This window comes from Acanthochromis polyacanthus, chromosome 19, assembly GCF_021347895.1.
Source record: "Acanthochromis polyacanthus isolate Apoly-LR-REF ecotype Palm Island chromosome 19, KAUST_Apoly_ChrSc, whole genome shotgun sequence".
NCBI classification, from domain to species: Eukaryota; Metazoa; Chordata; class Actinopteri; family Pomacentridae; genus Acanthochromis; species Acanthochromis polyacanthus.
Genome location: NC_067131.1, coordinates 29,319,899 through 29,347,417, shown reverse-complemented (window position 1 = coordinate 29,347,417; position 27,519 = coordinate 29,319,899). Strand labels below are relative to the sequence as shown.

At 38.3% G+C, this 27,519-nt stretch overlaps 2 protein-coding genes across 2 annotated transcripts in view; one reads left to right on the top strand and one right to left on the bottom strand.

Moving 5' to 3' along the window:
• Positions 1–27,519, bottom strand: part of LOC110964885 (gastrula zinc finger protein XlCGF57.1-like) — a 205,431-nt gene that overhangs the window by 25,171 nt on the left and 152,741 nt on the right. The window lies entirely within an intron of this gene.
• On the top strand, positions 814–26,164 carry nploc4 (NPL4 homolog, ubiquitin recognition factor). The gene is made up of 17 exons (XM_022213738.2): positions 814–980; positions 3,404–3,484; positions 6,594–6,703; positions 7,803–8,045; positions 8,126–8,174; positions 9,813–9,907; positions 9,987–10,110; positions 12,240–12,419; positions 13,407–13,493; positions 14,674–14,745; positions 14,835–14,961; positions 19,684–19,844; positions 19,985–20,056; positions 20,140–20,232; positions 20,864–20,980; positions 21,233–21,335; positions 22,481–26,164. Exons 1-17 carry the CDS (start codon positions 966–968, stop codon positions 22,639–22,641), a joined length of 1,890 nt encoding a protein of 629 aa, XP_022069430.1. The 5' UTR covers positions 814–965; the 3' UTR covers positions 22,642–26,164.

The following is a 27,519-nucleotide window of genomic DNA, read 5'->3' as shown; positions in this document are numbered from 1 at the left end:
TTTCTGAAGGCACAAGGGTCTAGGGAAGCTCGACAGGGAGGGAGGCGGGCTAAAAGGTTGTCTTTCAAATCACTCTGCAGCAATTGGGTAGGTATACAACCAATCAGCGCAACGAATAGGCTGACGTAGTTCCTAGAGCGCCGGCGGATTGTGGCTAAGTCCCATTAGCTTCCCAACCAGCGGAGCCAACTGGTATATTAAGGATTTGCCATATCCCGTCGGCATAAGTCCAAATACGTCTTTCTTCTCAGTGAAACACTTCAGTGCCGTCCTTTGTTTATCTTTCAAGTTGAATTTTAGCTTCAAATCTTTAAGGGCTGTGGCCAAAGCTGAGTCGAAAGATAACTGTTTATTGTGCGCCGGTTGTTTCTGTCAGAATCGTCGTGCCTCTGTCATCACTTAGTTACGCCCGCCTTCTGACTCTACGCTTCATGGTGATTCGTCCAGCCAGTTTTAGGAGAATTCAGCCTCGAGCCTTATGGAGGGTAACTAGACCCACCCTGGCCCTGGCAGAGAATTAAATTCGTTGCCGTGGGTTGTCTAGCGCGGCTAGGCTAGGAATGTAGTATAACAGTAATAAAATAAATAACCAAAGTGTACATAAATACGGAACAATTAAATTTTCCCTTGGGATTAATGAAGAATCTATCTATCTATCTATCTATCTATCTATCTATCTATCTATCTATCTATCTATCTATCTATCTATCTATCTATCTATCTATCTATCTATCTATCTATCTATCTATCAAATGCGGAACTGCATGTGTGTGTTTCCAGCCGGGGTCGTTCCTGTGTAGGACCAGTGGGAAACGGCCGGACACTAATGCATGTAACACCCGGTGTTTGAGTTGTGTGATGGAGTTTCGCTGACAGACAGACAGTACCGCTGCGTTGTATTTCTGTTTTCACTCCGTCTGTCCTCCAACTCGGCGGTTTCTACCGGGAGCTCTCGGTCCAGCGACATGGCGGATAACATTGTGAGTACAGCGGCGGCTCGCACCGGCGCCGGTAACGGCTCGACCCGGCTAACATCAGCTAGCCGCTTAGCCCAAGTCCGGAGTGATGAGGCAGCAGAATTAGCTCAGCGAGTTAGCTAACGTTAGCTGCTTCTCATTAGCACTGAGTGATTGGGGCCTGCAGCTAGCCGGCTAATCCTAGCTACGAGGCTAGCTGACGGCATCCGAATGAAAAGAATCATTGTTGGCTAACGGAGAAGCTACATAACCATTTAAATTTAGCAGTAAAACATCTGCGTTGTTGCCCAGCAGCTCGTTAGCTAAACATTAGCAGGCTTGGTGGTCATACTAAGATGTTGCTCATCCACTAAAAGTGATATTTTGTTCATTGTGGAAACGCCAACACACCGTGACAGCGTTTTTACTTCTATGAGTTCATATTGCAGCAGAAAAGCGCCTTTATGAGGAACGTAGAGGCTCTTAAATGAACGTTATCGTTACTTTTTTGCACTGTCATCGTTGTCATAACGTCCTGACAAGTGACACCACTGTGGGGAGAGAGGGGGAGGCAGCCCGTGTTTTCACTGGCAGGTGTTGGGATCTGGACCAGGTTTTACTGTATATGTAGGACAGCTGCATGATACTCGAAAACACTGGCAATCCCATGTAAATGCAGGCGTTTTCACCACGCAACTTGAATGAATCTGTTTGGAAACAGCTACTAATTCTAGTAGGATTGGGGGTGATGAATAGGGGAGTGCATCTGCAAAGAAAATGGGTGATAATTTCAACAAAAGCTGTAAAAAGTTTGGAAACTTTCCTGTATGGTGTAACTGTAGTAGCACAAAAAATTGTCATAAGTCCTTTTTATTGATATTTGATGAGTTTTAATGACCTGTTTGAGTCCAGGCCAGAAATAAAAAGGTTTATTTTGAATTTAATTATCAAAGTAATTGTTTTAATGTTACCACGATAACGACAGACACACAAAGAAACCCATTTATAATTAAAAATGGTGACAACGATAAAAGCATGATATCCTGTTTGCGTTTCGCCTGGTATATATATATATATATTTTAGCACTTTGACACTAGGATTTATCTTTTTATTTTCCTTATTTCTGTCTATCTATACGCTACTGTTCAAAAGTTTTGGGTCACTGAGAAACGTCCTTATTTTGAAAAGAAAGGCATTTTTTTTTTGTCAATGAAGATAACATTAAATGAATGATAAATCCAGTCTAGACATTGTTAATGTGGTAAATGACTATTGTAGCTGGAAATGGCTGATTTTTAATGGAATATCTCCATAGGGGTACAGAGGAACATTTCCAGCAACCATCACTCCTGTGTTCTAATGCTACATTGTGTTAGCTAATGGTGTTGAAAGACTAACTGATGATTAGAAAACCCTTGTGCAATTATGTTAGAACATGAGTAAAAGTGTGAGTTTTAATGGAAAACATTAAATTGTCTGGGTGACCTCAAAGTTTTGAACAGTAGTGTGTATATATATTTATTTCTTATGTGTTTCTGTTCTTCATTTTTCTCATTATTTCTACTGTTTTGATCCGGAACAGGTGCTCAACACATTTCACTGTGCATTATATTGTGTATAATGTATCTATAACAAGTAAAGGTCTGGAACTTAAACCATGATACGCAATAAATAAATAAGTAAAGAAAGCAATAAGGGTGAAACTGTCCAGGTTTAGGTTCTAAATACAAAAATGCAAGTTGTTTAGCGTTTGAAGCAGGCTCTCAGTGGTGGATTGCTTGTAAAATGGAAATGGTGGGTAACACAGGGTCAGGGTTGTTTTTAGATCGCAAAGCCGTTCTCTGCAGGCTGCATCCTCCACCAGGGGAGGTCTGCGGATTAGCACGCCTCAGGAGACCTGTATGGAAACCCACTGAAAAAAGCTGGGGCTCTATTATACACAGATATGATAAGCTGTTTGTGAGCCATGGGGAGGAGACTTTGAGTTTATTCATGCAACCGTACTTTGTGTTTTCAAGAATCTGACGCTTGTCACACAGAACCTTGTGTTGCTGATTTAAATAAGTTGTGTTGCCTTGTGTGGTTCACAGTTGAAAACTGTTTATGATCAGCATCATCCCTGAAGTTCACCAAGTATTTCCATATAGCTGACATTGCTTTTCTTTTCGCTACTTTCATTGTTTCTCGTGCTCTTTTTGCTGTGAACATATGTAGCTCGCATGTCTACAAACTTTTGAATAAGGTTAAAATGAGCCCTAAATGAGTGTAAATGATGCTGTCAGACAGACCTCTCTTGTATGTTAGTCACTGAAAATGAGAACCATGTGAGTTTTCTTTGCACATCAAGCTTTGTGATGTGTTTGAGTTAATTTGCTTTACTTACTTTCTGAAATGAAATACTGTGCAGAGCTAAAGCAGTTTTTTTTCTTTGTTTTGTCTCATTTAGATCATCAGGGTACAGTCCCCAGATGGGATGAAGAAAATTCCTTCTACCAAGAGGGAGACAGCTGCTGCTTTTCTGAAAAAGGTACAGTACTGTGTAAAATATGATGATGATGATGTTGTTTTCCTGCACATGTACACTACCATTCAAAAGTTTGAGGTCAATATGAAAACTCCTACTTTTATTCATGTGCTAGTAAAGTGTACTCTGTCATTCGTAAACACTTTAATCCACTTCTAACGGCATCCTCACATATGGTTAAGGGTGTGAAAAGCTGCAGTGTTTTGCTAGTTGTTTTCCGAGCCTAAAATGAAAGAGAGTTTTTTTTGTTGTTGTTTTTACAGTTTTGAAAGAAGGGGTAAAAAAATATTCCAAACACAGATGGACAGATATCCCCTCCTCAAACTGGTGTTAAATCTTTCCCCACACAGCGATTCAAACATTTACCTGCTTCTAGACTTTCTGTTGCACATATTCTGATCCAGCAGAGCCACATGGGTTCTGTGAAGTGTCTGGAGACAATCTGAATTGTAACTGGTGCTATACGGATACAATTTAATTGAACTGAACATAACTGCACAAGGGTTTTCTAATCATCAGTTAGCCTTTCAACCCCATTAGCTAACACAATGTAGCATTAGAACACAGGAGTGATGGTTGCTGGAAATGTTCCTCTGTACCCCTATAGAGATATTCCATTAAAAATCAGCCATTTCCAGCTACAATAGTCATTTACCACATTAACAATGTCTACACTGGATTTGTCATTCATTTAATGTCATCTTTGTTGCTTTTCTTTCAAAAATAAGAGCATATCTAAATGGCTTTTGAATGCTGGTCTAAGTCTGCTGTTTTGCTCTGAGTGCTTTAGGTAATCATGTGATTTGAGGCCTCCTCAAAGCTGTGAATTCTTGGGTTTATTCCTGCAGCTTTCTCACTTTTAGTGTGTTTCGTCTGTACTGCATGGTCACAGAGTGTGCATGTGTTTCTCCTGGGCTTTCTCTTCTTTTAATGTGTGAAGCTGTGCAGGAATTACCAGAGCAGGCCAGTCCTGCTCCGCTCCTCTGCTGGTTTCCACTGTTGACATGTGGTTTTGAGAAGGTAATTTGCGTTCGAGGAATGTTGCATAGCTGTACACAGTTGTCATCACAACTGCTTGACAGGTTGCTTCACGGCGCGGGCGTTACTTCACACCATTCCACAGACGCAGTGTGAAAGGATGTGACGAATGCACAGATGAAATAACGACACATTCAGTCTCGAATTTGGATGTTTTTAAAAATATAATATCTGCTCTGTCCCATCTGACCTTCAGTTGCATTTAAGCACCTAAAATAATTACAGAACCATTTGAAGCATTGGCTTTGAATGACCTAAAATAGAACGGCTCTCCAGCAGACTGCTAGCAGCAGAGCTCTGCAGCAGCGCCTCATCAAAAATGTATGTATCCGTGTTAAGGCAGGATGGTGTAGACTGCAGATCAATGCAAAGGATGGTTTTCATTCCCCGCTGATGTGCAGCCAGCGATGGGTGGAACAGAAAACCACGGGGCCGACGGGCCAGAGACACTCTGAGCCCTGCAGGTTAGATTTCTGCAGCTGAGAGCGAATAGAAGAAGCTCAACGTGACGCTCCGTCTCTCGCTGTCTGGCAGGTTTTATACTCCGTTCTGGCTTTTATGCTCAAAGAACCTCCTGACTGTTTGCTGCTAATTTTATCAGCACTGACCTTAAATAAATAAAAAACCCACAGCGCTCTTACTGTCAGGAGCCGTTTTATGATGGTCTGTTGGTTTAGATGTCATGGAAGCAGCGCAATCTTTGCAGTAAACGCCATGAATTCAGTTTTAATGTCGAGATAATCATCCTGTTTCTAATGGTCACTGAATAAACCCTTAGAAGCATAAGTAAGGTTGTCTTCTTGCAATATCTTTGTAATGAAAAGTTTTTATAATTTCATATTCTAACGATTCCTCAAAAAAACATTATTCGTGATTTATTTTACAAGGTAAGATCAGCTGAGAATAATTTCTCTTTTACAGTGATGACCTGGCAAGGAAGAAAGATAACAAACAATGCATATGCAAAAAAGGGCACACAAGTGTTTTAACAGAGATTAAAAACAGCCTAAATTAATGCTACAAATCAGTGAACCAGTCGGCCTGTGCAGCGGTGGGCTGAGGTCTGCTGTAGCTTCTGTTTAAACATGTAAAGTGATGGAAGAGGTGACAGTTTCAGAGATTTTTGGAGAGAATTCAAATCCATTTACTGCAGCAAAGTGAAAGAAATTCCTGCTAAAGACAGTGTGAACCTTGGGGATAGAGAGTGTTATGAAAACTCATGTTTTTGACATCATTCTATTTAAATTTTAAAGACCATGTAATATTTGTATTACTACCCCGAGCTCTTTATCACTGATAATAATCATACAAGAAGTGATGAAGTACACAAACTTGGAGGGACTGAGAGCAGCAACAACTCGAAGGAAAAGAGTGGAAAAATGCCAACAGAGTGGATGCTGACATTCTTCTATTGCTGTTCTGTGTTGTAGTCTTCTTTTTTAATCATCAAAACGTTCATCATCTGTTGTGGAATGAAAAATAAACCCATTTCAAACATGAAATCATTCTTGTGTAGACCAAAATATAGCACAAACAATAATAAAAGGGATTATTTTTAACCAAAATGGCATAAAAGCATATTCATTCTTATACAGGTCATTTTTAGAGTGTAGGGTCCAATCACTGGAGCATCTCAGGGTTAAGTCCATCCTAAGTCTTCAGCATCAGGCTGAGTGTCTGTCAGATATGTGATGTGATGTTCAGGTGCCGTGGGACGTTCTGTTGGCCAGCCTGCTCAGAGTGCTCTTCATAACTCAGTCTGGCGGGCTGTGAAACAACCCTAAGAGGTGTTCCTACAAGCCGACTTCCTCTCGTGCCAAGAGCCTCTGAGCTAATCTGCTTTGAGTGAGTGATTGATGTTGTTTGAAGAGTGGTTGGTCTTAACAGGAGCACCGGCGTCCGTGATCCGAATAGTTCTCTGGTGTAGATTCCAGGGAAGCACACACCTTTAGATTAAAGATAAGCCCGGAGTGATTTAACAAGTCTGACGATCTTCACAGTCTGGAAGTGTGCTGATATTTTTATAATTCTGGTGTCTGTTCTAATCAGCACATGACCTCCACGTCTCCCACAGGTGGCCAAAGAGTTTGGGTTCAACTCCAACGGGTTCTCAGTTTACCTGAACCGCAACAAGACCGGAGAGATCCTGTCCCAGAACAAAACGCTCAGCCTGCTGAAGATCAAGTGAGTAAAAGCAGTAGGGTTGGTTGACTGACATCAAACCAATCTGCACATTATCACCAGATGAAGTTATTGTCCCACAGTCTACTGAAATCACTCTACCTGCTGTCTGATCGGCCTAAATTATTCTAAATCAACATCAAAAGTTAGTAATTGCAGTGTATTACGTCATTTGAACCTGGTTATTACTGCGCCAAGGAACGCAGCAGAGTTATGTGACGTCTGTCCATCTCTCTGTCAGCAACATTACTCAAAAACAGATGAACAGATTTGGATGAAATTTTCAGGGAAGGTCAGAAATGACACAAGGACCAACTGATTAGATTTTGGCAGTGATGCTTCTTATGGTCTGGATCCACAGATTTGTTAAAGATTTCTGTGGTACGGCATCACTGTAACTATGACAACAAGTGAACACTACGTCAGATCACATGATTGCGATCCTTCTACAGATCAAACACTGCAGACTTATCAGGACTTCGGAAATGATACAAATTTGTCAAAACTGACTGCTAGAAAGTGTCTGACACTTTTCAATATTTATCAGCTTGTCAAAACACTAATCATTCACTGGAAATATTTATAGTATATTTGTGCAGGTTACAGCTAAAAATTGATGATAATTTCAGAATAGCTGAATATAAATGATGCATTTACCAGTAAAGTCATTGTACTTAACCCTCCTGTCCTCCTGCGGGTCAAATTGGCCTGTTTTAAAGTTTTAAAAATGTGGAAAAAAAAATATATTTTTTTTCACAGTGAATACTTCAACAGTTTCAAAATTGTTTTAGGAAATTTTTGAGCATTTTTTGGTGAAAAAAAACAAATTATAAAAATGCAAATTTTTATAAATTTGGGGAAAATTTTTCTGAACTTTTTTTCAGACAAGGCAACAACATTTTTTGGTAAGGACAACACAAGGGTTAATTATTCTGTGTGGATTATGAGAGAATGCAGCCACTTAATGAGGTTTTACTGTGTGAATGTAGTCACTGATGGTGTTTTCTTGCCTTTTTGTTTTATCCTTTAATTGCTTTCCTTTTTGTTTTATCTTTTAATTGCTTTAATCATCTTATTTTCTCTGTTTTGTTTTTATTTCTAGGCATGGGGACATGTTGTTTCTGTTCCCTTCAGCGTCCTCCTCCTCCTCCGAGGTGATGGACACGGCTACCCCGCACACATCTTCGTCACTACCATCCCTCTCGTCCTCCTCCTCCTCGTCCTCCTCCTCTTCGTCCTCCATGATCCCTCGTTCCTTCTCGGCGCCGCAGGTCCAGGAGGACGAGATCGATCAGTATCTGGCCAAGCAGGACGGCAAAATCTACAGGAACAGAGATCCACAGCTGTAAGAGGGAGACTCGGACACAAACACGATGCAGATTAAATGCAGATATCGGATTCCTGATTATTCTCTTCTTGTTTCAGATGTCGCCACGGCGCCCTTGGAAAATGTGTGCACTGTGTACCATTAGAGGTAAGAGAAGTTGTTTTATTTACTGCTAACAGAACACAAAAGAGGAATTTATTCTAATTTAGAACTGCAGCTATCGATTATTTTAGTAATCGAGTATATATTATTGCAACATTTTTATGTTCCTCATTGTTCTCCATTAAATACCAAAATCACAAAAAGATGCTCAAATAACAAGACACAAGAGGATGCTAAAATAACACAAAAATTATAAATTGATGCTTTCCATCACACAAAGATGACATAAAATGATGCTAAAATTACACAAAAGGATGCTTAAATTACAAATAAATGACAGAAAGACACAAAAGGATGCTTTAACAATGAAAAAAATTACACAAAAGGATGCTAAAATAACACAAAAATTATAAATTGATGCTTCCATCACACAAAGATGACATAGAATGATGCTAAAATGACACAAAGGGATGCTTAAATTACAAATAAATGACAGAAAGACACAAAAGGATGCGAAAACAACACAAAAACGACAAAGTAATGCTTAGACAACACAAAACTGATACAAAAGACAGAAAAATGACACAAAATGAAGCGTAAATAACTAAAAAAAAGACACAAAACGATTCTAAAGTTACACAGAAATGATGCAAAAAGACACAAATGAAAGAAAATGATGCTAAAATACCACACAAATGCCCAAATTATAAAAATGGCACTAAAAGATGCTTTAATAATTAAAAAAAGACCAAAAAGACTAAAAAATGCTTAAATAATTTAAAAATGACACATAAAGACAAAGCAATGCTAAAATAACACAAAAATTACCCAAAAAGGCAGATAAATGGCACAAGAGGATGCTTAAATAACTAAAAACAAGACAAAATGACAAAAGAATGCTAAAATACTACAAAAATGACAAAATGATGCTAAAATAACACAAAAATGACATGAAAAGGCAAAAACTACACAGAGATGCTTGAATAACTAAAAAAAATGACAGACACAAAAGGATGCTTAAATATTTTTTAAAAAGACACAAAAGAATGCAACAATACCACAACAAAGACAAAATGATGCTAAATTACCACAAAAATGACACACAGACATAAAAATGATAAAAATCACACAAGAAGATGCTTAAATAACACAAAAAGACAGAAAAAAATGACACAAAATGATGACTAAACTAAAAAAAATGACTAAAAGACCCAGGACGCTTAAATAATTTAAAAAATAAAAAGACACACAAAGATTCTAAAATACCATAAAAATGCCAAAATAAGTGACACACAAAGATGCTTAAATAACTAAAAAATAAAAAGACACAAAGGACGCTTAAATAATTCAAAGATAAAAAGACAAAAAGATTCTAAAATACCATAAAAATGACAAAATGATAAAAGTCACACAAGGAGATGCTTAAATTACACAAAAAGACAGGAAAAAATGACAAAATGATGCCTAAATAACTAAAAAAAATGACAAAAAGACACAGAAGGACGTTTAAATAATTAAAAAATAAAAAGATTCTAAAATACCATAAAAATGATAAAACTGATACAAAAAGATGCTTAAATAACTAAAAAGGAAGACACAAGTGGATGCTTAAATAATTTAAAAAAATGGCACAAAAAGTCACTGAAGGATTCTAATTTTACTTCTTTTTTTTTTGCCCTCCAGCCTTTTGACGAAGACTACCTGAATCACCTGGACCCTCCAGTGAAGCACATGTCATTCCACGCGTATCTTCGCAAGCTGACCGGTGGAGCCGATAAGTGAGGAGCTGTTTCTGATCTTCCCATGTTTGTGTTTGAGTCTTGTGCCGGATGCTGAGGAGGTTCTGATCTCTTTCAGAGGGAAGTTTGCGGCTCTAGAGAACATCAGCTGTAAGATAAAGTCCGGCTGTGAAGGTCATCCTCCCTGGCCAGAGGGGATCTGCACCAAGTGTCAGCCCAGCGCCATCACACTCAACAGACAGGTGTGTTACCACAACCTGTCTTTAAAGATATAGTCAGGCTCTTTAATTCAGTATTCAGACAAATATCACATTTGAAATACGTGACCAGTACATTTTTCCCCACTGTGGCCTAATTTTTGTGGTTGTTTTGCCTCTTTGTGATTATTTTGTGGCTCAATTTTGTTGTTTAGTGTCACATTTTTGGTGGTTTCTATTGTGTTTTTACCGTTCCATGTGTTTTTGTGACAGTTTTTGTGTCTACATACTGTAGATATTAAACTGTCTCCATGTTTGCAGACTTTTTCTCTCTGCTCTGTTTATCATCTCCATAAAGATGTTTCACCATGCTGAATGTATCTCCCACAACTTGCTGCTCTGTTCACTGTTTCTGACCATTGCTGCATTTATTTGATTGATTCAGTGATGTAGGATTTTCCACTTATGATCATTTTGGACAAATATTTAGTCATTTTGGGCATTTTTTTCATTATATTGCAGAAATTTGAGCCATTTCTGACCAATTCTGAAGCAATTTTCTTTATTTTTTTGGCCAAACTTCCTTGTTTTAGTCACGTTTCACCAATTTTAAACCATTTTGGATAAATTTTGTGTTATTCTGGACCATCTTTTGGGAATTCAGAGAGCTTTAGGACATTTGAATGAATTTGGGGTCATTTTTAATCTTTTTTTTTCAGTGAATCAGAAGGGTTTGAGCCACTTTGCACACATTTTGAAGACAATTTTCTCAGTTATTTTGGACAGGTTTCTAGGTTTCAGTCACATCTTGGATATTTTTTTTTCACTCTTTTAGACAAGCTAAAATCACTTTGGGCTAAATTTGAGTCATTTTGGACACTTTAAATATGAATATTTCCATCTTTCCAGTCTCCCCAGACGTTTTCTCCCTACTCTGTTCACCATCTGTAGAAAGATGTTTCACCATGCTAAATGTATCTGCAACAACTTGCTCTTTTGTTCACTGTTTCTGAGCCATGTTGACTTTATTTTGTTCATCCAGTAGCTTTGATTATTCTGCCGCATCACTCTGACACTGTCTATGGTTTATTTGAAAACTCAGAAGTTTTGGTATGATTCTCTGTAAGAAACACAGTTTTTTTTCCTTTCTTTGCAGTATCTGATGTAAATAGTTTATTTTTTGCTGAATATTTAAATCACATGTAAATTAAGGTCCTTTTTCTGATGAACTCGTGTGATTTTTCTGCCTAGATTTGATTAAATTTCCAGTTATATCACAAATGGGCAGTTTCAGGAGCATCTTAAAGCTGAAAATCTGAAAATTCTTTTAGTTTGAACAGTTTCTTGCTCAGTAGGGTTTTTAATTTGGATTGACTCGTTGCACGATTTGACAAAATGTTAGGAAGATATCAAACCATGTTTTTTTTTTTCTTTTTTGCTGAGGATGTATTAAGAAGTGTCTGACATGAAAACATTACAAAAGAACTGTTTCAATCTCTCTGTCTGAATATTTAGTTACACTGTATCCTGGATATAGAGCAGGGGTAGGCAACCTGCAGCTTGTTGATCTGTAAACAGCACCGTTCCACACCCAGGCAGTCACCCCACAGGAATATGTAAAAAGGTCGTCTGCTTGATTGTCTGTTTGAGTGCTCTATTGTTTGACAAAGCCAAGGGAGCCCTGCAGCCACATTTGCAAATACTCAGATGCTAATTGTAGCTATCTAGAGTCGTCAGTTTGGTATGGGGGTCTTCGGGGTTTGCTTTATAGCCAAAAAAAACTTGGTTTTGCTCGTGTTAATGGTGTCATCTTGGTGATTTTTTTTTAATTTTCAGTTTATTTTTGGCCAATCTTTAAGTGAGATAAATATAATACAATTTTAAGCTAACATTTGGTTCTTTTTTTGTGATGAAACCATTCAAAGATCATTAAAAAGTTTAGAATCTGATGATTGTCTGTGTGAACGTTCTGGCCCTGATAAATGGTGTAATTGTAGGGATGCATTTCAAACCTGTTGGAGAACTTTGGGGGTTCAGATGATTAAGATAAAGAGTGAATAAGTCCACATGGCTTTGGTGTTCAGTGTCTTTCCCACTTCAACATGCTGCTGGAACTGAATTAAAGAAACCTGGACTAAGTTGGAGACAGTTTAATTTTTGTGTTCTTGTTGCAGAAATACCGACACGTGGACAACATCATGTTTGAGAATCACACCATTGCTGATCGCTTCCTGGACTTCTGGAGGAAGACGGGCAGCCAGAGGATGGGCTACCTGTACGGCAGATACACCGAGCACACAGACATCCCTCTGGGCATCAGAGCTGAGGTGGCTGCCATCTACGAGCCCCCACAGGTGAGAAAGAGAAGTCAGCTCTGCCTTTGAGTCAGTGTAAATATCTTTTGCTTGGTCTATTTTGTATTTATCAATGTAATGCTCCCTGCTGAACTCAGAACAGCCTCAACTCTGTCAAGTTTAATTGATGTTAGACAATTTTTTAGTTATTTTGCAGAAATTTAAGCCATTTTTGACCAATTCTGAAGCCATCTTAGACAATTTTCTCAATTATTTTGGACAAGTTTCTAAGTTTCAGTCATCTTGGACAATTTTTAAAACTCTTTTAGACAAGCTGAAGTCACTTTGGACCAAATTTGAGTCATTTTTGACAAATTTCGATTCACTGTGATTATAAATATATGTACATGTTTCCAGCCTCTCCAGATGTTTTCTCTCTGCTCATCAGTAGAAAGATGTTTCTCCATGCTGAATGTATCTTTAACTTGCTCCTCTGTTCACTGTTTCTGAGCCATGCTGACTTTATGTTTTTCATCCAGTAGGTTTGATTTTCCTCTCATGATCATTTTGGACAAATCTTAAGTTATTTTGGGCATTTTGTTTAGACATTCAGGCAAGTCTAAGTAATTTTAGACAATTGTTTTAGTCGTTTGGCAGACATTTGAGCCATTTGTTAGCAATTCTCAAGCCATCTTAGACAATTTTCTGAATCGTTTTGGACAAGTTTTTAGGTTTCCGTTTTTTTTTTTTTTGACAAGTACTGATTCATTTTTGGACTATTTTTTCAGACATTAACTGAATTTTAAGTGATTTTGGACATTTTCAATTATTTTGGAGAAATTTGAAGCCATTTTGGACAAAGTTTAAGTTATTTTTGGACCATTTTTTGAGCATCAGACAAGTCTAGAATGTTTTGGATGATTTTCAGTCAGTGTAAAAATGTTAAGTTACTGCTGAATGCATTTCTTTCTTCATGAAGTCAGTTTAAATGTCTTTTGCTTGGTCTGTTTTGTATTTGTCTGTCTGACGCTCCCTGCTGGGTTTCAGAATGCCACTCAGAACAGCCTGGAGCTGTTGGAGGATCCCAAAGCTGCAGCTGTGGATGAAATTGCTGCTAAACTGGGGCTGTGCAAGGTCGGTCTTTGTTCTGGGAGCTCCGCCTGAGGCCAATCTTTAAGTCTTTGCGTACTTGCAATTTGCATAAACTGAAATTTGAAGTGGAGGTTTGAGGCAGAGTTTTGCTTCAAGGCGTTTCACGGATCCCACCATTGAACCGTTAAAGCAGGGGTGTCAAACATACGGCCAACTTTGTGAAACTGTAAATTTAAAGTGAATGCTGTATCTTAACGAGCTGTTTTGATCGTTAAGTAAGACACTATATTGTTCAGTTTCAGATACCTGGGACTAAATGTTTCCTGCATTTGTAGACACTCTGATCTGTAAGTTGTAAATGATAAACTGAGGCATAGTATCGCTGAAATTACACTTATTTTTCTTTAGAAACTTCAGGTTGTTCATGTTGTTTTGCAAAAAGATAATTCATTAAATGTGAACATTTTCAGAATTGCATTTTTTTTGCTGTAAATCAAAGTTATTTATAGGTTTGTTATGCTGTGATTTTACTGATCCCCTGGACTAAAATGAGTTTGACACCCCTGTGTTAAAGCACTCAGTAAAACCAGATTTACATCCAGTTTTTCCAGTCTGTTGTCAACCACTTACTGCCAGTGTTATGTGTTTTTCCTGTGACGCCTTCAGGTGTTTATACACATTACCATTCAACAGTTTGGGGTCATCCAGACAATTTCATGTTTTCCATGAAAACTCCCACTTTTATCCATGTGCTAACATAACTGCACAAGGGTTTTCTAATCATCAATGAGCCTTTCAACACCATTAGCTAACACAATGTAGCATTAGAACACAGGAGTGATGGTTGCTGGAAATGTTCCTCTGTACCCCTATGGAGATATTCCATTAGAAATCAGCTGTTTCCAGCTAGAACAGTCATTTACCACATTAACAATGTTTACACTGGATTCATTTAATGTTATCCTCATTGAAAAAAAAAAATGCTTTTCTTTAAAAAAAAATAAGGACGTTTCTAAGTGACCCCAAAGTTTTGAACTGCAGTATATGTTCTAGTTTGTGTTTAGGTGGCTGCTAGTTGTAAGAAAATGCATAAAATATCAAAAGATCAAAATCCTGTTGAAGTTTTTCTTTTGATCCCTGCTCTTAAGGGTTCATATAATGTCGTATAATATTATAATCACTGACTACACCTCACATATTTGGTCTTTTTCTTGTTCCGTAGGTGGGATGGATCTTCACCGACCTGCTGTCCGAGGACACGAGGATAGGAACTGTCCGCTACTCGAGAAACAAGGTGAGGACACGGCCGACTCAAAGGTGAACCGATCGACAGATTAATGCTGCGTTCTCCTCGTGATATAAACATCGTTTTGCCTCCGTCAGGACTCACATTACCTGAGTGCAGAGGAGTGCATCACAGCGGGATACTTCCAGAACAAACACTCAAACCCCTGCAAACTGTCTCGAGACGGACACTTCGGATCCAAATTTGTGACCGTCGTCGCTACAGGTAAGTTTAATTTCTTGGAATAACACCACATGATCTTTAAATAAGATAATACAATGTGAAGCAGGTATGTTCAGTGGCTCTTTATTCTTTACTGAATTTTTCTCTCACTGATCACATTGGTTGGTATATGGAATTACAGCCATCCCCCGATGAAAAACAGCAAAGAAATGAGATATTTTAGGGTCTTTCAGAAGGGTGTAGCGTCGCCTACCAAGAAATAAAGGTTTTATTTGGCTGAAAATATTTCTAATTCTTCAGTATTGTCTTTTTACAAAAAGATGTGGTTAGTTGGATGTCGGAGTTACTGGTCCTTTCTCGGGCTGGACCCGAATATCCGGATATTTGTTCGCTACAGCACTATCTGGATATTAATTTTGGTATCGACTGATGCTAAAACACTCACTTTGACTCAACTGAAAACACTCACTAGTCTGCAGATAGTGCAGTACTCCTTGTAGAATCAATCAAGCAAAAATTATATTCTCTCTTAGTCTTTCTGTTAAATGCTGTGCTTAAATCTTATAGTGGTAGAGAAAACTTTGCATTGTGTGATTTATTTACAGTCTAACTGAAAAGTTAAACCTCTAAAAACTCACTCTGTATATCTAAACTACATATTTAGACGATTTTCAGGGAAAATAATCAGGTTGTTCCTAAAAATGGCTTAGATTCAGCCCTGCAGCACAAACACTGTAAAGCTACTCTGCACTACATAATAACAAATTGTAATTTTGGAGTAATTCAGCCTTACATGTTGCTACCAGAAACCGATTCTAAAGAAGAATAATGGTCCAGGAAACTTTAGGATTGTTTTTTTTCATCAGTACACCTCACTTTCAAGGTGAACATGTTCTGTCTTGGTGCTGATTTTGCTCAAGATGTGTCTTCTAGCCCATGAAAAACACAACATCTGCATGTTAACAAGGTAAAAAAAAACTAGGTGTCCCTGGAGAAGTTCTTTTTAAGCTAGTCGTGTCATTGAAAAACTGAAACTACAGAAATGGTTCATGTTAAATTTGAGGCCAGTCAAGCAGCATAACACGAGCCAGGCCTGCTAAGGCTCTGCTGGGTCATATTTAGAAGTAATTTTCTGTGAAAATAATCGCTTTGTTCTTAGAAATGGCTTAGATGCAGCTCAGCAGCACAAACACTGTAGTTCAGCCGTGCATGTTGCAACCAGAAACTGATTCTGAAGAAGAATAATGGTCCAGAAACCATCAGTACACCTCAGTTTCAAGGTGAAAATGTTCTGTCATGGTGCTGCTTTTGCTTCCAGAAAACTGGATTTTGTCTGAAACTTTGTCATCGAACAAACATACAAGCAAAGAGCTTGTCATTGAGGTTCTAATAATTGAGGGTCTAATCACTTAGGGTTGCCAGTCAACTGCGTCTCTCTGTTGAGTCTTCTATTCAGTCCATTTTCTCCTTATATATATGTGCAAGTCTCTCCATGTCAAATGTCTCCTCAAACAGTGTCTTTCTATAGGTTTGGGGTAGAAGTTCCTCTTTGAGCCACTTCCTGTAGAAGTTCTTTGAAACTCAGTCACTTGTTCATCTCATTGCAGAACTGTAACTACAGAAATGGTTCATGTTCATTTGGAGGTCAGTGTAACACTAGCCGGTCCTCTGAGGCTCTGCTGGGTCCAGTCCAGCTGCTTTCACCTTCCAAGTCCTTCTTGTTTGGTCCAACAGTGACCTCATCGCTGTTACTTGCATGAATGAGGCGCCGGTGGCCAGCGCTGACGTCACGGCTCCTCATCTGGTGCCAATCAGAGCCAAGTCCATCTGGTTCACTGTCTCTGCTGCACAGGCTCAATCTGTTTGCAAATTAGTCTCATGTGCGACGCTGAGAAGACTTTAGATGCTCGGTTTATTTCAGTTACAGCGTCCTGAACGGAGTCTTTGTTGGTGTTTGGGTCAGGTGGACTCTGAGATGTGTCGCTTTGAGGCAAATTAAGTCTGATTATACTCATTTAAAGCAGATGAATTAAATCAGATCAGAATTTAACGAGCATAAAGTTTGCTTTTGATGTTTTTAATAAGTAATCAATCACAGGAGTTGTTTTTCAGATACATTCTTTGATCCAACATCAAATTAGAAGGTTCAGCTGCTCTCTTAGCTCCACTTTATCGTTTTGTTTTCTGGTTTTGTTAAGTTAAAAAACTTTAGAGATTAATGACTAATCTGCCTGGCTAATTATTAGGTCTGATATTCTACGTTTTTCCTATTTCTGGTATCGTTATTGTTTTGTTTTCATCATTAAATTAATTTAAAGATGCCCGAGTTTGGGTCTCATGCAAAAACTACCATTCAAAGGTTTGTCTAATACAGAGCAACTTTAACTAATGTAGAGCAACTTAACTAATATAGAGCAACTTTAACTAATGTCGAGCAACTTAATATAGAGCAACTTTAATTTATTAAGAGCAACTTTAACTAATGTAGAGCAACTTTAACTAATGTAGAGCAACTTTAATGTAGAGCAACTTTAACTAATGTAGAGCAACTTTCACTAATGTAGAGCAACTTTAATGTAGAGCAACTTTAACTAATGTAGAGCAACTTTCACTAATGTAGAGCAACTTTAATGTAGAGCAACTTTAACTAATGTAGAGCAACTTTATCTCATTTAGAGCAACTTTATCTCATTTAGAGCAACTTTAACTAATGTAGAGCAACTTTTTCTCATTTAGAGCAACGTTAACTCATTTAGAGCAACTTTATCTCATTTAGAGCAACTTTAACTAATGTACAGCAACTTTATCTCATTTAGAGCAACTTTAATGTAGAGCAACTTTATCTCATTTAGAGCAACTTTAACTAATGTAGAGCAACTTTAATGTAGAGCAACTTTCACTAATGTAGAGCAACTTTAATGTAGAGCAACTTTAACTAATATAGAGCAACTTTATCTCATTTAGAGCAACTTTTTCTCATTTAGAGCAACTTTAACTAATGTAGAGCAACTTTATCTCATTTAAAGCAACTTTATCTCATTTAGAGCAACTTTAACTAATGGAGAGCAACTTTTTCTCATTTAGAGCAACGTTAACTCATTTAGAGCAACTTTATCTCATTTAGAGCAACTTTAACTAATGTACAGCAACTTTATCTCATTTAGAGCAACTTTAATGTAGAGCAACTTTATCTCATTTAGAGCAACTTTAACTAATGTAGAGCAACTTTAATGTAGAGCAACTTTAATGTAGAGCAACTTTAATGTAGAGCAACTTTCACTAATGTAGAGCAACTTTAATGTAGAGCAACTTTAACTAATATAGAGCAACTTTATCTCATTTAGAGCAACTTTTTCTCATTTAGAGCAACTTTAACTAATGTAGAGCAACTATCTCATTTAAAGCAACTTTATCTCATTTAGAGCAACTTTAACTAATGTAGAGCAACTTTTTCTCATTTAGAGCAACGTTAACTCATTTAGAGCAACTTTATCTCATTTAGAGCAACTTTAACTAATGTAGAGCAACTTTATCTCATTTAGAGCAACTTTAATGTAGAGCAACTTTATCTCATTTAGAGCAACTTTAACTAATGTAGAGCAACTTTAATGTAGAGCAACTTTAATGTGGAGCAACTTTAATGTAGAGCAACTTTAACTAATGTAGAGCAACTTTATCTCATTTAGAGCAACTTAACTAATGTAGAGCAACTTTTTCTCATTTAGAGCAACGTTAACTCATTTAGAGCAACTTTATCTCATTTAGAGCAACTTTAACTAATGTACAGCAACTTTATCTCATTTAGAGCAACTTTAATGTAGAGCAACTTTATCTCATTTAGAGCAACTTTAACTAATGTAGAGCAACTTTAATGTAGAGCAACTTTAACTAATGTAGAGCAACTTTCACTAATGTAGAGCAACTTTAATGTAGAGCAACTTTAACTAATATAGAGCAACTTTATCTCATTTAGAGCAACTTTTTCTCATTTAGAGCAACTTTAACTAATGTAGAGCAACTTTATCTCATTTAGAGCAACTTTATCTCATTTAGAGCAACTTTAACTAATGTAGAGCAACTTTTTCTCATTTAGAGCAACTTTAACTCATTTAGAGCAACTTTAACTCATTTAGAGCAACTTTAACTCATTGAGAGCAACTTTAACTAATGTAGAGCAACTTTATCTCATTTAGAGCAACTTTAACTAATGTAGAGCAACTTTAGCTCATTAAGAGCAACTTAAACTAAAAGGGAACAGCTTTAATGCAGAGAAACTTAAACTCCTTTTTGAGTAGATTTAAATAATATAGTGCAATTTTAACCTAAAATATCAATGTTAGCTAATATAGAAGAACTTTAATTCATGTACATTATCATTCAAAAGTTTGTGGTCACTTACCTTTTTTTGAAAGAAAAGCCTTTTTTCAATGAAGAAAACATTAAATGAATGATAAATCCAGTGTTGAGATTGTTAATGTCCTAAATGACTACTGTAGCTGGAAACATCTAATTTTTAATGGAATGCCTCCATAGGGGTACAGAGGAACATTTCCAGCAACCATCACTCCTGTGTTCTAATGCTACATTGTGTTAGCTAATGGTGCTGAAAGGCTCATTGATGATTAGAAAACCCTTGTGCAGTTATGTTAGCACATGGATAAAAGTGTGAGTTTTCATGGAAAACATGAAATTGTCTCATAAGGAGTTAAAAGGTCACAGTTTTACATTTATCACAGTATTTGTGTTTCTGTGTTCTGCTTGCAGGCGGTCCAGATAACCAGGTGCACTTTGAAGGATACCAGGTGTCCAACCAGTGCATGGCTCTGGTGAGAGACGAGTGCCTACTGCCCTGCAAAGATGCTCCAGAGCTCGGCTACGCGAAAGAGTCCAGCCCTGAGCAGTACGTCCCCGATGTCTTCTACAAGGTACGACACAGGCAGCTGTGATTAAACATAGCGGGATGGACACACTTAGTGCTCGTCTTTGCATCAGAATAATGACCTCCAGTTGAATATTTAGTTGTTTGGGTTCATCCAGATGTTGGCGTTTGTGTTTGACTTGACAGGACAAAGACAAATTTGGAAATGACGTCACGTTTCTAGCTCGGCCTCTACCCGTGGAGTACCTTATCATAGATGTGAGTGAAATGCACACATTTATTAACACACCGCACAGACACTGCCTTTCTAGACTACTTCCCTTTTTGATTTTCTCCTACAGATAACTACAACTTTTCCAAAGGACCCTCAGTACACCTTTTCCTCAACACAACGCTTCCCCATCGAGAACCGCGACATCCTGGGAGAAACACAAGTAAGTACCTGCTGGATTAGCTCATCTAAACCTTCTGTCATTGGATTCAATCACAAATACTGTCCAGATATCTAAATATTTGCACATTTTATTCACTTTCCAGTCCAGTTTTGTAAACAAATCAAGGAAAGCAGATGCAGTTGATAAAGTGTGCATACAGAAACCTCAGAAAGAAGCTGAAAAATACATAAATAATTACATTAAGGGTGCATGAATGAACTGCAGGTGAATCGTGTCAAATAATATGATGGAATAAATCACTTTTTGCATTAATAGAAGTAATACAGGGTTCACCTTCTACTAAAGTAGGTTTTTGGAGTCTTTAGTGAAGGTGTCATTTGATCAATCTCATTCATTTTCCTTTTAAGTGTAGTTTGAGGATTTAAAAAGGCCGTATGAAGTCTGGGAAATATTGCCATCTTTTTTTAAGGGTGTACATAAATGTGCAAATGAACAGAATGTGTAAATGATGAAGTGCAAATGACCTCAGAAGGTTCAGATAAGTTCACAGATGTAATGAATGACTTGTTGACATTCAGCCTGACCAGAGAAAATCAGGCTGACCTTTAGAGTCCACAGCTTCCAGAGTTCAGCGACACTTCTGCATGTTTTCGTTGTCGTTTGTTTGCAGGATTTCCACAGTTTAGCGACGTACCTGTCCCAGTGCACCTCGGCATCATTCCTGGACATCGTGTCGGACTTCCACCTGCTCCTCTTCCTCGTCACCAATGAAGTCATGCCTCTGAGAGTAAGTCAACACTTCAAAAACCTCCATTTGTTTTGCGTTTGCGGTGCAGAATGTGGCCACATTCCTCTGCAGTCTGGAGCCGGTTAGCGTCCAGAGGATGTTTTCACTCAGACCTTTTTGTTCAGGCCGATTTTCAAAGCGCTGTTTCTCTGTGACGACCCGTTTTCTGTAAAACCTCACCAAACAATACAGCTGATGGTGTGTTTTTACCAGTGGATGGATGAGGGTTTGTGTTTGTGTTTGTGTTTGCAGGACAGCATCGGGCTGCTACTCGATGCCGTGAAGACTTCAAATGAAGATCTGGCACAGACCTGGAAGAAGTCTGAGCAGTGGGCCACCATCGAGCAGCTGTGCAGTGAGTACCTCAGCCTGTTTACTTTGAGCTCTAATGTACATATTATGTCAAACTGGGATGGTTACTTTATCAGTGGACCATCCAAACCCTCAAATGCTGACTGGTGAGTTGGAAAGGCAGGTCAGTGTTAAAGAAAATCACCAACATTACATCATTTATCTGAGCAAGACACTGTAAAAAACTGAAAGAAATGTCTGGTTTTTAACTTTCAGATGATCCTCAAGCTACTTCCACACCAAATCTAAGCCTGAAATTGTGACAGTTCATCAAAATTACTTTCCTCATTTAGAAATGCACACACCAAAATACACCAAAAATAACCCACTTGCATCAAATCCTGTAAAACACAGAAAAGCACAAAAAACTCTGTGCTTAACGGCACAATTGGGAACATTTGACCAAATCCAACCAACTCTGCTGTGACAAAGTGTTAAGGTTGAACTGCAGGTAGTGATTCCACAGAGAGACTGAGAGGAAAATCCAACCTACTGCATCAATAAAATAAATACAGCACAGCTCAGAAACAAAAAAAATTAGAAAATTGTCTAAAATGGATTCAGAAGTGGTGAAAAATGGCTCAGATTTTTACAAAATAACCCAAAAAATGTCTAAAATGACTTAAACTTGCCTGAATGGCTGATAAAAAGTGTCCAAAATGATCCTGAGAGGAAAATCAAAGTTACTGGATCAATAAAATAAATGTAGCATGTCTTAGAAACAGTGAACAGAGTTATTGAAGGTACATTTAACATGGATAAACATCTTTCTACTGATGAGAAGAGTCTGTAGAGGCTGGAAACATGGACATAGTTCAATATCTAGTGTATGTGGAGATAAAAAAAACTGTCACAAAGAGACGTGGAATGGAAAAAACAAGATAGGAACTGCCAAAACTGTGACAAAAAATGACAGAATTGAGATGCAAAATACAGAACGCTCTTTAAAGATGCATGTTTACATGGAATTTTTTGTACAAAGTTACTTTTCTAAAGTTGAATACAATCGATAGCGTACATCTGAGAGTAGACAGAACACAAGCAAGGATCTAGTGAGGAGAAAATAGCCTGGATAGGAGCTATAAAACAAGTTGCAGTGTGACATGCTGCCCCTCAGTAACACCTGCAACCCCTCTCCTGTCCCTGCAGGTACCGTGGGTGGGCAGCCCTCCAGCTCTCTGGGTTACGGGGCCATGGGCGGCCCCTCGGTTCCGGCCTCCTCCTCGGCCATGTGGTCCTGCCTCCACTGCACCTTCATGAACCAGCCCGGCACAGAGCACTGTGAAATGTGCAGCCTGCCCCGCAGTTAAAGCCCTCCGCCCTGCTTCCACGCCCTGATCAGCCACTGCTCCAGGACCAGCTGCAAGATTCGGACGCCCCGTTTTCGTTCAGTCCCTCGCCTCACGTCGACGCCTCCGCCCTCCCCGCCTCGCCGGCTGCTCGAGGGACGCGCTCGTTTACATCGAATTTCACCGAGTAAATAAGGTTAAACCAGACTGTTTTGTGTTTTGTGTCCCTCCTCACAGCGGCTCCGGTGAGCGGCGGGTTTTAGGTAAAGCACTTTTGGCCGAGGCCGCCCCATCACCCCCAAAATAAGCCTCCCTCATGGCTCAGATACATCCTGCTGTGACTCAGGACGACAGCAAAGACTCAAGTGTTTGGATGTTTTCTCACATCAGTGCCGCTCTCACTCTCACAACGTCTTCTGGAAAATCTTGCTGTGTATAAATACATTTGAGGAATGACACTGTTATTTAATTTTCTTCTTCTTTTTTTAATTATTATCAGATTGTAGCGCATATCTTAAAGTTTTGAATCTTCAGCGTGGACTCTGCTCAGTCAGGTTTTTCTAAGTCTCTTTGGCCCTTAAAGCCCCTTAAAGTACAATCATCAGACCTGAAAGAGCTCCAGAGTTACCCCACCTCAGTAGAGAGTTTCTATTTTCAGTATTAAATTAAATCCCACGTTTTGACTTGACACCTAAAGATCTTTCGCTGGTTTGTTGGAATCGTAGCTTTTTTGGATTTGGTGGTTTTGAACTTGATCAGGCACAATATGTAGCTTATTTTATCAGCTGTATTTTCTTTTTTTTCCTCTGATATCACGCCCATCTCCATCCTTATCACTGACTCACAGAGTTTTAGCCGTGAGGTGCTTTAGAAAACAACTGGTGCTCGCCACTCTCCTCTCCGTCACTCTCACATCCCCCATGGTTCTTCTTCTTTTGTTTCCTTACTCGTTTCGGAGCGTAACCGAGGTTCCTCCACTAAAGGGCCCCTGCTGGGTTCAACCCCATCGCTCATCCTTCAAAGACTTTGCTGCTCAGAGTGCAAAGGGGTCGTCTGGGCTGCCGTAAATCTGCGAGAAGGATGGTGACGATCTGCTTTTTAAAACTCAAAAGCTTCTTCCTGCAGGGGGCATTAAGGACGCTCAGCATTGCTGACATTTTTTATAGTTTTTTTTTCTTTTTTTACGGAGCTACGGTTGTCGGTGGTGGCAAAGGGGCTGAGAATGAAAGCTCGTCTTGACTTAAGGGGTCAGTTCAACCAAATTATAAAAAAATAAAACACACAAGACATATTTTAGTACTTAAATATATCCAGATTTATCTCCACAACATCTCCAGCCCAGGATGTAGTGGTGATGCCCCAGAATAGTGACGTAGGAATGGTATTGGGGGACTATTCATAAGTTTATTAAAAATAGCTGTTTCATTTATTACACCATCCAAATTCTAATAAAATAAAACACATAAGACATATTTTAGTTCTTAAATATATCCAGATCTCGACGGTGTTTCCAAGCCCAGGATGTAGTGTTGGTGTCCCCGCAAGTTTGTCGCTTCTTACATCATCCAGATTCTCTGCAAAAACAGACATTTTCAGCATGTAGGTTGCCTCTTGGAGGTTGTAGTTGTTGGTTTTTAATAGCAAAGGGGGATTTTGGAAAGAGATAGTGGAGGGGGAGTAGAATGACTCGTGAAATGTTCACTAGAAAGTTCCAAAGTCAACATCTGGTAAGTCAAGACTAACTCCACTCAAATACAGCGGTTCTTTTACAGCAGACATGTGATAGCAGGAAAAGCACAGCTCAAGCCAAAACATCCACCATGAAATTAAAGAGAATGGAAATTGATTCATTGGAGCTTTGGAAACTCAGACGAGTAAAAATTCTTCATGTAAAAATGTAAAGTAAAAAGTATTTCCCTGTGTAGTAATTTCAGTGAACTGACCCTTTAGCTCAGTACAGTCAGCTGTAGGTGTATAAGGACGGTCGGTTAAAGCTGGTTTCTTTTGGATTTTCTGAATACTGCGACCAAGTACCTGTTCTTAACATCTGGCAGCCGCTGCTCAACATCCACCCAGTTAGCAAAACCAAACCAGAACACACCAATGTCAATCCACACTCAACCTGTTTACATTCTCAGGGCATCAAAAGCTGCTGTTCCGTCAAACCTGCCGATGTCTAGGAGATGCAGACAAAGATCATATTCACCACTGATGGACGGGCTGGAGTTTTTCTGGTTTAAATAAAAGCTTCATAAGAAGGTCGAGCAGATAAAGGTCACATAGCTGCCGTTTCTTTAAGTTTAGGCCCCAAAACTACTTTCCCATGTTTGGAAAAAGATCCTGGTTTAGGTCAAATTCACCCTTTCAAAGCAAACACCAGCTAAGAACATTTAACTAAACACTTCTTATGTCCATTTCTGATGAACTGCTGAACTACACTACATGTTGAAAAGTGATGCTAATGGTTAACCGGTGAATTAACCTGATAAAGTGGCCGAATATGATGAGATTTTTTTCATAGCTGGTGTCATTTTAAGGACAAGGGTATTGTGTGATTAAAAGTTAGATGCATGACTTTGATTATGTGTAGTTAATGCAAGAAAAAAGACAAATGAAATTGGCTTTAATGCATTTTTATGCTAATTTTGAAGTATCACATTAGAAAATGCTAACAAATAACAAAAAATTCAAAAATGTTGCTCTTCTCACTGATTTTGCTCTCAAAGATGCCAAAATGTTGCTTAATCTTCAAGTTTTATTTTGCCGTTGTCGACCGACTTCTTCTTTTTCCCTGTTCATTGCAGCTGTAGCGCCACCTTCTGACGACAGAATTAATTCTCTCCAAACCAGTTGACAGAAACGCACCCATTCCACGTTATCTTTTAGGTTTTTTTGTGACTTTTAAAATGTTCACTTCAAATTTTCTTGACAACGAAACACGGCTAGCGCTAACGAGCTAAAGCTAACAAGCTACACATTTAGCGTATTTTCTGCTCCTGAACCGTCCCGATCGATCCAGAATCTCCTTTTAATCATGTCCTCGGTACGTCTCCCGCTGACTGAAGCATCCTCAGGCCTTTTATCACCACTCTTGGTTTCTTTTTCCATCATAACTTTGTGCCCTGTTGCAGCAGATGGATTTTATCTCCAGACTGATGGATACTGAAGTGAGGTTGTCGACGGGGTTGTGAGCTTCTTCTAAGAGCGTGACAGTGAACATATTTTTAGTTGTAGTTTCATTTTGAAAGCACCTGGACAAAAAAAAAAAAAAAGTATTTTGTTTTCTTTTCACCCGGTGGTATCACTCTTCCCCTGCCCCCCGTGTGGATTGTTGAGAGTGATTTCTCTGATGTCATGGTAACGGACGGCAGTGACCTTTTTCCTTTTGTATCGATCCGGGGGCCGTTTGCTGAGCAAGCATGCTCTTGGACCTACAGCCGGTCCTCACTTTCCACTGAGCTAACTGAGGACCCTGAAAATTGTATGCTGTTGACCTGGATTTGAAACAAAACAATAAAAAAACAAAAAACAACTAAGAAGATAATCAATGACGTCTTTGATTTCCAACAACTGTTCGTTTGGTTGTCATGAAGTTTGGTGCAGATGTTCTCCAGAGGTTGAATCTTCATAATAATCCTGTGATTACCAGCAGGTCAAAGCTTAGACTCAACAGACCGATGCAAAATTAACTGTTATTGTTCAGGATGCATTGTTGAGACAGAGCAAACGTAAAACAAGGGATGTCCTTTAATGTGGAAAAATAAGACAAATTAGTCTCACAAATTAACTTAAAAAATGTAAATATTGACATCAAGACTCTATAGTGTTCTTTATTATGTGAATGTACATCAGTAATTTAAATATTAAGAGTTAAAACCTTACAAAAATTATAGAAAACACAACTTTACATGGCTATAATAAATATTAAAGCTACTACAAGAGCCTACAGTGTTATTAACTAATTATAATTTATTAAACCTTATTATGGGTATTGATTGATTTTGAACTAAACCTTTTACTCTACACAAATATTTGTGAAAATACAACAAATCCAAGAATTCCTTATGAGCAAGCTCGTTTTTTATTTAAATTTCCTTGTGTATTAGTTTGATTATTTACTTGATTTTATTTATTTTATTGTAGCGCCACCATCAGGTCAGAGTTATAATTTGTGCAATATGTTGGTTTATGGCTAAATGCTTGTATAACTGAAAACATGCTAGCTTCATCTGTATTAGTGCTAATTAGCAAATGCTAGCGACCTTGGGAAACATCATGCCTGCTAATCGGTATGTTAGCCTGCTGGTGTTAGCATTTAGCTCAAACATCCTCATAGATGATTGTTACTAAACATTACCCGGTGACTTCACCCGATAAAGTGGCCGAATATGATGAGTTGGGAATGAGATCTTTGTCAAGCTGGTGTCATTTTAAGGGCAACAACATCTTGATTAAAAATGAGTAAATGTGACTAAAAACACAAATCGAATTAACTTTGTTTCCATAGCGTATTTTTACACAAAGTTTTTCAAGTATCGCATCGTAGTATATTGGTTTATGGCCAAACAGAACTAATCACATTCCCATCAACTTCATACATATTATTGCTATTTAGCAACCATGGTAAGCATTATACCTTCTAATCGGCATGTTAGCATGCTGATGCTAGTGTTTAGCTCAAACATCAAATCTCTAATGATTTATGGAGGAGTATTTTTGAGGAGTAAACTAATAACTATGAACTGTAAGGTCAGAAAATATTATTATACAGCCAAAAATGTATAAACAGGTGTTTAAATGTGTTTGTTTTTAAGCCAGTTCTGTAAAGAAAGCCTCTTTTGTTGTGGAAGAACTTAACTGACCTGCAGAAAGTTCTTAGCTCAACTCCGTCCAACACCA

Excerpts from the sequence above, each read along its gene's own strand:
- nploc4 (XM_022213738.2), top strand. Across the intron at positions 14,962-19,683 it reads TGTGACCGTCGTCGCTACAG|GCGGTCCAGATAACCAGGTG; the intron begins GTAAGTTTAATT and ends TTCTGCTTGCAG. Across the intron at positions 20,981-21,232 it reads ATGAAGTCATGCCTCTGAGA|GACAGCATCGGGCTGCTACT; the intron begins GTAAGTCAACAC and ends TTGTGTTTGCAG.